The sequence below is a fragment of the Anarrhichthys ocellatus genome, unplaced genomic scaffold (genome assembly GCF_004355925.1).
Source record: "Anarrhichthys ocellatus isolate YVR2014 unplaced genomic scaffold, GSC_Weel_1.0 scaffold29, whole genome shotgun sequence".
Lineage (NCBI taxonomy): Eukaryota > Metazoa > Chordata > Actinopteri > Perciformes > Anarhichadidae > Anarrhichthys > Anarrhichthys ocellatus.
This window is the reverse complement of record NW_022280059.1, coordinates 511,079-523,791: the sequence shown is the minus strand read 5'-3', so window position 1 is coordinate 523,791 and position 12,713 is coordinate 511,079. Positions and strand designations below refer to the sequence as shown.

At 42.6% G+C, this 12,713-nt stretch overlaps 1 protein-coding gene across 8 annotated transcripts in view; it reads right to left on the bottom strand.

The window, feature by feature from the left end:
• Positions 1-186: 186 nt before the first annotated feature.
• Positions 187-12,713, bottom strand: part of pak4 (p21 protein (Cdc42/Rac)-activated kinase 4) — a 41,771-nt gene continuing 29,244 nt past the window's right edge. For 6 of the 8 annotated variants that reach the window (XM_031863531.1, XM_031863533.1, XM_031863538.1 and 3 more), the window contains exons 7-11: positions 11,574-11,707; positions 10,332-10,458; positions 7,456-7,581; positions 7,224-7,358; positions 187-6,660 (exon numbers count right to left, since the gene is read on the bottom strand). In XM_031863531.1, the coding sequence (XP_031719391.1) occupies positions 6,505-6,660; positions 7,224-7,358; positions 7,456-7,581; positions 10,332-10,458; positions 11,574-11,707 (678 nt within the window). In that variant the 3' untranslated portion in view covers positions 187-6,504. The other 2 variants (XM_031863534.1, XM_031863539.1) reach the window with 2 other exon arrangements.

Sequence of the window (12,713 nt, the reverse complement as noted above, 5' to 3'; positions counted from 1 at the left end):
AGTACTTTTACTTGTAACAGAGTACTTACACACTGTGGTATTGCTACTTCTACTTAAGTAAAAGATCAGAATACTTCCTGCGACCAGTGACTTGTAAGCAGTAAACAAAGTAAAGCTGAGGCTGATGGGAATGTCATATTTCATTTATGACCAAATACCTGCAAAGAGCTGGACCATCAAATAAACCGCCCCAATGATGGCGCCAGACTTTACCAACTGAACTTGAATATTAGTGCCATGTTTAGATTATAACACCAAGATCACCAGGACTCATCGTCTGGAGATCGCAAACGTCATTGAGCCAATCCTTCAGGCAGATAGAGATACTACACAGAATAAGTGAATGCTTTGACCAGCTGGTGGTGCTACAGAGGAAAAGTCAATAGGGAACATCCTCTGGGGAACATGAATGTTTGCACAACATTTCATATCAATTCCTTTTTTAGTCAGACAAAAGTGGTGGTTATCACAGATAATTTAAAGTATTAATAATCAAAACATTACATGCATAGCTTCCGTTGCTCGTGTATTTATTACAGTTTTACACGTTTAGTTCTAACTAGTAAAGCAGATGTACTTTGTCCTCCGTGTTGTGTTTGTTGCACCTTCATACTAGTTGTTTTACTTTCTAATCTTGTGAGATGCACACACAGATACACGGACCACAAACACAGCTGGTCTGTGGTCTGTGCTAGCCCACATTGTTTGGAGGGGGCCCACCCCTCAGGCCGACTGTTTACAGTAAAAGCTGCAGAGCTGCAGCTGAGTTGCTTCCACCGCCTCGACGGAAGTGCTAAAAATACAAGTGTGCCGCCTGCTGCTGTGATGCAATAGAGAGAAAGAGGGCTCGCACTGATGCTGAATCTGCAGCTCATGTGGGGGACTCGTTCAGACCTGTAATTAGTCAGGTAGGTGAGGGATGACTCAACATCTGAAACCGTGGAGCCAAATTCATATGGACATAAAAGTTGGTGGTGCATCGCTTCCTTTAATGACTCCTAAAAGGAAAGAAGCACTGAGAGCTCAGCGCGCAGCAGCAAGAGAGAGCACAGCGGGGTGCGGTGCAATCGATTCTGTACGTCAAACGATGGATGCCAAAATGTCCAGTATGTCCACTTTGTATGCAGTACATCTGTTAAATTCGCAGTGCGCTAAACTCTCATGTCCACTATAAATAATGCACATCAATCAGTTCAACTGATGGTCATTTGCACCTCTTGGCCTCTTGTTGTTTTAATGCCATGTCTCTTGGTGCAACAGTTGACTCAAGGGCTACAACGAGGGATGAACTTCATCGTCGACTGATCTGTAAATCATTTTCTCAAAGAATGGTTTGGTCTATAAAATGTCCTCACTTACTCCTTTCTTTACTTCCTCAAAGGTATTTAGAGATATTCACATGACCCTCTCACAGGAGGAACCAAACTAGACGATATTCACATTTAGCTGGAATCAGAGGATTTAGACTTTTTTTTTTCTTAAAAAAAACACTCAAACTGATTATCAATATAGTTGCAGATTAATTTAATGGTCGTAAACGAAGTGATTGATTGTCGCTGTGCTGGTTGACGCTGATCTGATTATCTCTATATCATGCAATGACTAACATCACAAAGTTGGATTATCGCATGCAAGTCATATTTTTAAACCCATGAATTCATTTAGCTAAATGTCTACTAGCTTATGAATTGTGATTATAAATCCTCACAAGAGAGGATGCCGACGCTTACGGTGCAAAAAGCTTTTCAAACGAGTGTCACGTTGGTTCACCAAGTCCTTTGAAGCCAGAGACTGAGAATCTAATCTCGTGTATACCGATCGGCTCGGTGGTGAAAGAATATAAGGCAGCGAAAATGGTCTCGTCTGAAAGAGTAAGTTTCAATTGTCAATAAATAGTTTGAGATCTGATTTGTGATGTGAAACATCAGCAGATTTGAGCCGTTAATCTTTCACAATCAAAGAGCTGCTTTGCCTTTTGAGCCGACGTCCAGTAACCAGACAGCATGCGTAACGTCCATCCTCACGCTACACACTCTGTAACACAAGTGTGTGTGAGACCACGTGTTACTTCTTCAGGAGTGAGTGAAGAACACCTCGTCCGTCTGTTGAGAGCATACAAGTAGAACAGAAAACACACTCCGTGGATTACTTTTACAAAATCTGTATTTGCAAAGAAAAAAAGAAAAAAGAAAATTTGCAAAGTGAAGTCTATGTTTTTTTGTATTTTTTTTTTTTTACAACACCAGTGAAATATACAAAAACAAGATGGCGGAGGAACAGTTGTTGCAATCCCATGTTTGACCAAAAACATATCAAAACTGCAACAAAATCAGCTTTTAAAAAGGAAAAAAGGCGAGTCAGTGAGAATCTAAACGTATTTCTGTCACATATTTGAAAGCACAGGCCGGTTGGTCAACGAGCCTCAGTAACCACATGATCACTGTGAAACAGAAGAATAATTTTGATACACTTCAAATGAGAAATCAACAAGCACCTTAATACCACAGGTTTAAGGATAATGTCATGTAAATAAAACTATTTATGGTACAGGACGCGTGGATCGATAACCGGGTTCGTTTTGAAAGGAAACGCTCAAACATGCCTGTAATCCATTTAACCTTATTGAGCCCAACCTTTCTGCTCTTGAAACAACCGACTTCATTCTATGACGACATTTTACTCACACATTCATATTTATTTAGTGGGAGAAATAGTACTAGTTCCCTCCATCAGTGGTCCCATTACTCTACTCTTACTCCAACTGTCACATGTAGAGATGCAGTCATTTTCACCGGCTGCTTTGGTCTCTCTAAACACACCAGATCCAATTTACCAGCATTTAGCAGGAGGCAGGTTCTCTCTCCCCTTCATTACAAAGTCCATTTGTTTTCAGTCCCCAAAAAATGTTTAAAATTATTCAAAAGTATAGTAAGTGATGAATCAATATATGCAGATTCAAGAGTGTAATTTGAGATTCTGACCGTGAAGAAAAACAGAAAGTGTCTCAGCCCAAACTGAATCACCTCGACTACATCCGATTGTCATTCAGCTCCGATTATAAACATGGATCCTCACAACAAGTTTCGTAATCTGTGAGTCACACACACAGTCACACACACACACACACACGTAAATTGACTGTCTGCCAAGTATCCGAGGACACGAAGTACAAAAACGCCCACCAGAAATGTCTTCTCAGTGAAGTGGCAATGTTATGATTAACCAACGTTCAGCCTGCAGCGTCTCAAATCTTTACTAGGCCGTAAACACGAGAAGATGTTTTCAGAAGTGGAAACTACGTTTCCTCTGAAACACAAAGAGTCCAGAGACCACGGGGTTCATTACTACGGCTTGAGGCTACAGACAACGATGGAAGGAAGCGTTTTCCGAAGGGTACCGCTGCTTTGATGCACTTCTTCTTCACCTACTGGAGCGACACATCATCAAGTAACAGTAATAGTGACGTGAGTTCACATCGTTCTCTTCTAACCAGAGCTGGCTGTGCTTTGCAGGAACGATCCACAATGTTAGAAATCAAACAAGAAGCCTTCACCCTGCTCTTCTCTTACGCTTTTTATGAATTTGACATTATTTGGGGGAAAAGATGGTTGAAACGAAAGGTTGAACCATCTAAATCTTCTTTTTGGGCCAAAACTAAAATGTGAATAATAGATTTGGTGTCTGAATCATCATCGATAAAACATACAACCTTTCTGAGGCATATATATCCACCGTCTCCCTCCTGTTCAGCTACAGTCTTGACTTTGACAAAAAGTGAGGGAAGACGACATCAAAAGTGTGCGTGTTCCTTCTGGAGCAGCGCTACGTCAGCAGGAAGCATTCAGGGTGGAGAAGAGTCATCGAAAAACAAACCTGAGCGATGAGAGAGCTCTGCAGCAGCTGAGCTGGAAGACATAGAAGGAATGGAAACAGACTGCAGGCCGTGTTTATGTCGCATCACCTGGAGAATGCTGAAGTACAACAGAGCCTTATCTCTCGTGTCATCTCCTGACTCTCAGTGTGAGCCTACAGGCGTGGGTGTGCAACAGCCCGACCTGAACGGATCAACTCTCTACAGTTTCTTTTGGGTATTTGAAAGCGGTGACCGATCTGAATGTCCTGATCTGATGAAAACAACAGGGTGTATTTACTCCAACTTGAAAGCTGGTTTCAGCACATTTGGAGTTCTTGTGTTCGACAACAAACAGAATCCTGTTATAGAGCGCTGCAGGAACCCAGAAATGAGTCAGCGGTGTTTCACCTCTGGTTCCCTCGTCTTGAAGTAGATGGGTTTTTGGTTAGATGCCTGAAATAAGGTCTGTGTTTAACAGAAGATTACATAAAATACATCAGTAAATACCGTTCTTGTGAATGTTGAAGCTCTGACGTGCCTTAAAAGAGGCGTGGCTCTATGAGACCGCTGATAGTCCGCCTTCAGACAAGTGGGGCTGACGTGAAGCCACGTGACCTTTATAGCCAATGTTAGCATTTTACTTCACGCATCAAATATCATAAAAGTGGTGTTCACTTGTGAAGATTATCTTAATGAACGAAAGGTGTAAGTATCAGAAGCATTTGTTTGCTTTTTGTCGAGGGAACCGGTGTGATGACGTCGCCCTGCAGCACACTAGTGATATCTCGTTATGAAATCAACTGAGGCCTGATGCAAATCTATTTATTTTGGTACTTTGGTGGGTAAATGAACTTTAACTTTCAGTGACAGGAATGTCTTTCAGCTTGTGTGTGAGTGTGTGTGTGTGCATTATCAGAAGCTGCTCACTAGTGTTCAGAATGGATTTTCACGCAGCCTAAAACGTGAACCCTAAAATAATAGTATACATCTTCATTCACACACATGACTATCTCTATTCATGGGAGGTATAAATCTAAACAAAGCCGCTTTTCTTTTCTTAATCTGTTACTCCTTCCTGTGTGTGTTGTGCCGAGTTATCGTTTCAGAATGAAACACTCGCAGCACGAGGTGGCTTCAGGAGCGCTCTGCAGTAACTAGGAAATCAAACATTGATCCATTCAATGGGCCGTCTACTGGAAACAGCTCCGTGTGTTTAATGAAGGGAGCTACGACGTGATGAGGAAGCAACACAGAATAAAAACAACAACTCGCTGATTGCCTCAAAAGCAGCTCGTGTTCATTTTCTGCCCTAGAAGAAGCATTCGTTTTCTTACGCCAGTTACCTCTATCAGCTGGAATAGTTCAGGTAAAAACACTATGGTACAACTAAAATACAAAGAAGGCTGAAACAGGGGTAGCATTTAGTCATCTATTCAGTTTAAAGTGGGTGTGTCGTTGTCTCTTCCTGCTTTCTTAACCACTGCCTCAGTCTGACTCCGTGAGTCATGTCTGGTCTACAAAACAACTCAATGAAATGCAGAGCTTTGATTATCTGCGTGCTGGAATCAACTGGGAGAGCCGACTCCATCTCTCGTTGATAGTGCTTCAAAATTCATCACATCTCTCTATAACAAACCAGGAAACAAATCATAATCATAATAATAATAATAATAATAATAACAACAACAAAACAATCACAAACTTGAGATAGCAAAACATCAAAACTGATGTATCTCTCTATGTTCATTGTACTTACACATGAAAATAAGGAGGAAATCAGAGGACAATTCATCTGTAAAAAGAAAAAAAAAAAAGAAAAAACACAACTCCAGTGTTTACCTTTTGACTTAGTGTACGTTTGCTTGTTTACAACAGGAAGCTAGAATTGATATGGCTACAAAATAAAGTCTGTCTGACTCATCACTGAGTCAAAAGTGTTTGTCCCTCAGTAGTAGGTTGTAGGTGTGATGAGGGTAGTGTCCGAGTCTGGGATCCGTCCGCGGCCTCGGTCCTTGTAGTGAGAAGATCCGGCTTCCAGACCGTCATAACAGTGAGATTAAAAATGACGATCCGCCAGTCTCTAAAAATCAGCCAACGGGCTCACGGCTCCTTCAAAGCATCCTATTGGTGTGCAAAACCCCAACTTCACACTTAAAATCCAGGTATGGTCCAAATGGAAAAATAAAAAACAGCCACAATCTTTCCAGGTCTTCAATTAAAACCAAAATGTTTGAATGAAATCGGCTTAAATCACTCAACGGGCAAGTTGTGGCTCCTCTGCTCCCACACGCATGAGTGAGCCATGAAACACTGTCATTAACAGTGCTGCCAACTATGTTTATACACTCTCACTCACACACACACACTCACACACACACACACACACTCACACACTCACACACTCACACACAGCCTTATTGCCTCTTATTAAGGGAATACACTCCCCACAGTTCAGTGATTCACATAAAAAAAAGAATACTCCTGCACACCCAGTTTGCACTTTGCAGCTCACGGCTCGTTCCGAGGGCGTCGCCTTGAAGCGCAGCCCTCTCACCCCGTGACCTCTGACCTCTGCGGGCCACCTCTCTGTGTGCAGGAGTATTCTATTCCATCTGAACCTGCGCACGCCGCCCCTCCAGGGTCCGGAGGTCTCATCTGATCCTGTTCTGCCTCATCAGAGGGACGATGCAGGACGGCAGACCAGCCTTCGTCAGGAAGGGGTGTTTGAGAAGCTCGCTGGCCGAGGCCCTCTGACCCGGGTCTCGCACCAACATCCTGTCCAGGAAGCCCTTGAGCAGAGGGGAGACCTGGGAGAAGATAGAAGGAAGAGTGTTATTAACACCTTCATGCCGGTTTGTAAAAGGGTAATTAATGGGGAACCCAAACAACCTTCACTTTCACTGGCTTAAAGGCTGGAGAGCAGACTTATTCGTCTGTAATCTATGCCACACACTTCTGCTTAACCACGGCTTCTATCTCAGTGCTTTTATGAGTTGAATGTTAAAGCAGTAGTGAGGATGGTGGCAGCAGTGCTGGGATCTGTGCCAGGGCTTGAGGTGACCTCATAGAAGCCCATAAAGAGGACGATAATGAAAGGTTACAGATTACTCAACGCTCCCTTAATGTAGTGTGTCACTTCTCGAAACCAGGCAACTAAATAAGTGGTGCAATAAAAGAAAAGTACACGGGTTACAATCAACGCGGCAGGTTGGGTTCGTTAGAAGCTGAGGAGTCATGTTATAATACAAGACACTGTTTTCTGTGCAGCTGATTTTGTTGCTTTAGCTCAAATGTGTGATGTTATGACGACATCCCTGACACCCGCTGCACACAAAGTGCTCTGTCAAACTCAAGCTTCTTGTCCTTGTACCTTGTGCAGGTTCTTCAGTTTGGGGGGCAGGTTGTCTCGGATCATTTTCATGGCTTTGAGCGGCGGCTCGTTGAAGTACGGCGGCTCCCCGTCCACCATCTCTATGACCATGATACCCAGAGACCAGATGTCCACCTGGACAGAGAGACGGACAACAAGCAGAAGAGATGTCCTTGTTCAGATGTTTACGTGACAAATAGCAGTGAAATCCTGAGGGAAGGGGGAGTGTTACCTCCGGTCCATAAGGCAGCCTGGATATGAGCTCTGGTGCCATCCAGTATGGTGTTCCCACCAGAGACTTCCTTCTTTGCACTTCCTTAGACACCTGGGCACAAAAGCCAAAGTCTGACAGCTTCACCTGCAGACAGAGACATAGGGAGTCAGAGAGAGAGAGAGAGAGAGAGAGAGAGAGAGAGAGAGAGAGAGAGATGGATGAAAAAGAGAAATGGAATGAATGTCAAGATCATTTTTCACAGAAAGTACAAAACAAGGTGACAGTGGCAAATACTTTTTAACATCCCGTTTGTGTATTTGAGGTTGGAGAACTACAATAGTTCTCTGCATCTACTTTATGTATATATTTTAATATACATTTAATAACAGTCAGAAACTTCCCTGATGCTGTTACACCACCAAAAAACAAAGCCAGGTCATTTTTTTCTTCAAAGCCCAACATCACAAAGTGGGTTTAAAATCAGCAGAGCAAAGGCCCCTCTGTCCTCAGAGCCTTCACTATACACCAACAGTAAGATTCAGGAGACGGATGACTGAATGATACATAGATTGTGAACATAATTGAAGAATGGGACGGTAAGGTGTCCAAACTTTGGAGGAATATGTCGTGCAGGTGGTTTGATCGGAGTGCATACTATCATAAATTCTTTCAGCATAGTGAATTTCACTTTAGATTATGGACGGATGAAGAAAAGTAACTTCTTTTCTAAAAAAAAGAAAAAGGTGCGTTTCAACAGCATAACTAAATATATAAATATTGAATTTGGGGATGTGAGGCACAGCTTATGCTTCAATAGTCAAGGGTCCAGTCCCTGATATTCTCTCTTCGCTACCATCCACCCCTCCTTCTGAGAAGGTTTGTACATGGCTGGGTATCTACACAGAGAAGCAGCCCTGGATGTTGCCCGCAAGGCCGACTCTCAGCCTCAGAAAGAGAAATGAAACGAACCTGCGATGAGAAGCGCTGCACACACGTACGAACTCACAGAGGAGACATCGTTATATGATGGCTAACAATGACGGAGTGAGCTTCACAGACGACACCGAAGACTTTAACACGAATCTAAACTCGGACGTTACAGTGAACCCGAATAGAGATGCAATGTCTCAACACTATTTTACAACACACACACACACACACATTTCATCAGCCAGCACACAGCTGCATTCAGATACGAACACACCCTGCTGACGAGAAACACTTCAGGCTCGGCTGAGTCTGCTTCCCCCATCAGTCCAAACCGCAAACCCAACCCAGCCCTCTGCGTGAACCCAGAGGTCTTCTTCTCTGGTAAAACTAAAGAATTTCAACAGCTTGAAATCAGAAAGGTCATCTTTCAGTGTTTGGAAAGAAATGCACGTCCAAACGTTATTTGAACACAATAGGACATAAAGAAACACTGTGAGCTACTCCTCGTTCAATATTATTTATCATCATGTTAAAGACCGTATGGCTCTTAGAACCTGAGGTGCGCTCTGCGTGGAGGTGAGCTTAACTACATCTAGTCGGTACCGCTCCACCTCCAGCACCGGTTCCTTCCCCACCACCTAGAGCCAGTCTGCGATGCCTCGGTCCCCACCTTTGCCTGCCGCCCGGCACACAGTCCTGGGAGACGCTACCAGGAGCTACTGCCGCGGACAGCACAGCTCCCAGGGTCACACAGACACAACCAATCACGTGTTGCGGAACTGGTTGAGTTGCAGCTATATTTATAAAACAACACGAAGACTCCGCCAACGTTATTCCTCCTTTGGACCTTGACAAACCGCTCTTACTGGACGTATCATATAAGCAGGCGAGTCACGCCCCCAGTGTGTGAAGGCCTTTCCTGAGATCACTTATAGTGCACAGTCTCTGAAACACTGGGTGTCCTCTGAGAAACTCATGAGCAGGAGTATGAGCAACATGAAGAAGACCCTGCAGGGGCTTCTTTTCTGCCTCAGACAGCACAACAACTGACTGAAGGCGGTCAGCAGGATGTTGTACGCTGTGGAGAAAACGACTCATTTGTTCCCTGAAATTCACTGAATCATTTACACAATAGGGAGTGACCAATGTGGGCAAATAGGCTCAAGACATTCCGCTAAAGGCTTGCCTCATTTTATCGGCCTTGTTGAAATGATAAAGATGCGGTTGAAACTTCCGCTCAGCAGAACCACACATCTGTGCGGATTCAGCAACTTCTGACACACAGAGAGTCGCTGTCTTCTGTGTCCACGGCTGACACACCACAGTGTGTTTGTGTACCGACTGACAAACACTTAAAGCACAGTTCCTTTTTGCCCTCGTCTCGCTGTTCAACCGAGTTGGTTTCATTTTCATGTAGAGAGCAGAAAGTTGCTTGTCAACTAGCAGGAAGTGACCCGCCTTAGTTCTACAGTAGCGGTTAACAGACGGGCATTTAGTTCCTTTTTACGAGCCTTTATTCTTGCAACGCTGGGTGACGTTCTGTGTTTAGCTTGTGCATCCTCTGAGAAACACGGTGCTCATCCTGCTGTGACTAGTCAAGATGTCTGCAGAGAGAAAATGCTTATATTCTGGTAAAGTGCTGAATCAGCCACAGCGTTGTGGTTTAACATGTAAAAGCAGATGCGGGATTAGTTTCTCCTTTTAAAAGGGAAGCTTTTTGACAGCTTTATTGAGTCTACAACGCCTTTCATAAAGGGCTCTTCCTGCCCAGAAAGAAATAAAGATGCAGCTGTTTTCTTCGATGTTCTTTTGAAACAGGAATTACCATCTCGCAGTAATAAACCTCTGCCAATTGCAATTTACATCCAGGTCTGTCCAAAATGTCATCACTTCACCATTTTATCCTTTTAGTAATGTGTCACGGAGGGATAAAAAAAAAGTAGCGTCAAGGGTTTGGTACGTACGCGTCCATCATGAGTGAGGAGGATGGAGTCACTCTTGATGTCTCTGTGGATCACGCCCTGTGTGTGGAGGACGGACAGAGCCTTCAGGACAGACAGACACACCGTGGCGATCTGCTCCTCGTTCATCCTGCAGATACCAGAGAGATTCACACTTTTCACCACCTCTGCTCGTACACTTGTGTTGGTGCCGTTTTTTGTTTCTGGTTCACTCTACAGTGAGGTGCGATCCTTTCTGACACCATATTGATGAGATGTAGCACCCAGAAAGAAAACCCTTTGGACATTGTGTCAATGTTTCATGCAGACGTAGTCATCCAAACATGTTGCATGAATCTGAAAAACTGTCATAATCATTTTGTAATGCGTGTTGTGAAAAGATGTAAAAAGACACAGGTCGTTGTGGTCAGTGGTGGGAAAGTACATTTACTCAACTACTGCACAATTCTTAGGCACTATTACTTTACTTGAGTATTTTCTTTTCGTGGTACCTTGTACTTTTACTTCATTTTTTTTACTCTATTACATTTATTTGACAACTTAAGGTACGAGTTACTTTGCAGATTCAGATTATCAATACAAAATAATATAAATCAGCTAATACATGGTGATGTACTATTACAGATTAAAGTAACCAGCAGTAGGTAAAGGAATTCATATATCTATCTATAGATAGATCTATCTATCTATAGATAGATATATCGATCGATCGATAGATCTAGATCTATAGATCTATCTATAGATCTAGATCTATAGATCTATCTATAGATAGATAGATCTATAAACAGATATATCTACAGACAGATATATCTGTAGATATCGAGAGAGATAGATAGATAGATAGATAGATAGATAGATAGATAGATAGATAGATAGATAGATAGATCCTTTTTTGTACTTAGGTAGTTCAAGTATATTTTAATACTAGTGTACTTTTACTTAAGTAAGACTTCAAATTCAGGACTTCTACTTGTTAAAGAGTATTTCTACACTCTGGTATTGCTACTTGTATTTAGTACAATATCTGAATACTTCTCATACAAACATGGTGATATATCTCTACTAGGCAACACTGCCCCCTTGTGGGGGAACAGAGTCTTTGTGGTTTAGGGCTTCAATGAGGCACATTGAAAGCAGGACACAGAGTAATGGAGAGACAGTAATAATAAATAAAATGTATCACATGATGTATTGATTACATGGAATAAAAGGTCACATGCGAGGCCCTACATAAGTGATTCCCACCTGGTGTGTGTCACGATGTCGGTGAGCGCTCCGCCCTCCAGGAACTCCATGACGACCCAGAGCTCGTCTCCTACCAGGTAGCTGTTGTACATCTCCACCACGTTCTCATGGTGATAGTCCCGCATGATCACCACCTACAGTTACCGTGGAAACAGAAAGACAGACAGGTTTGTTTACATTGGCAACGCAGGAAGAGAGAGACTGTCGTGTGTCTGTCGGGTCGATGCTGCGATCGATCAACAACCGTCGGAAACAACTGATGACTCAGCGGATTAAAGTGTCTACATGTAAAGTGGCAACTAATGGATCTGTATGCACCGCCATCACCACTACTACTATTACTACTACCATTACCACCACCACTACTACTACATGAAAGTAATTTATACTGTCAACAAATCAAACTCTTTTGACGAGAGGCATTGTATGTAATTCAGTGGTTCTTTGGTTCTGCTGCTCTGCTGTCTTCATATGTGACATGTATGTCGATAAAGCGTGGAACGTACATTTAGACTTGTATATGTTAAATTCTAATATATTATATACAGAAGAGAAAAATACGGCAGTTATTTCATTGTGGTTTAAAGACTAGTTCGAAAAAAACAGACCGGTCATCTGTTTGCAATGTTCGGTTTGTTGTTTTCAGAGTTATAGAGGTGTTGATTACATGTTAATTACATGTTAATTACATGTTAATTACATGTTTTAACATCGTGGTCATAAGTAAGGATGGTGCTGTACTGAACTGCATTGTATTGAGAGTTGTTTTTAATATTCAATATTGCCCGTTGTGTTTGTCAACAACAGTTTAGCACTAAAGCCAAATAAGCAGAGAAAAACATTTTGGGGTTTAAGCCCAATGAGAGAGAAGAGCCCCGCTACATGAAGACGCCTGTATGTCGACTGGAATGACTGTTGTCTGTTAATGAATGAATGACTCTCTGTACCCAACAGAGCCTGAGAGTCCATTTTATCGATATATAAAGGGAGGGTGTACTTGTATGATTATGCTGTTATATCATCCTTACATCAGTGGCATAAAATGGTCTCAAAATGACTTTAATATTTATTGCAATTACTTCTGTGGCAACATATCGTCCAACAAATAGTAGTCATCTTGAAAAGCTCACTCATTTATGT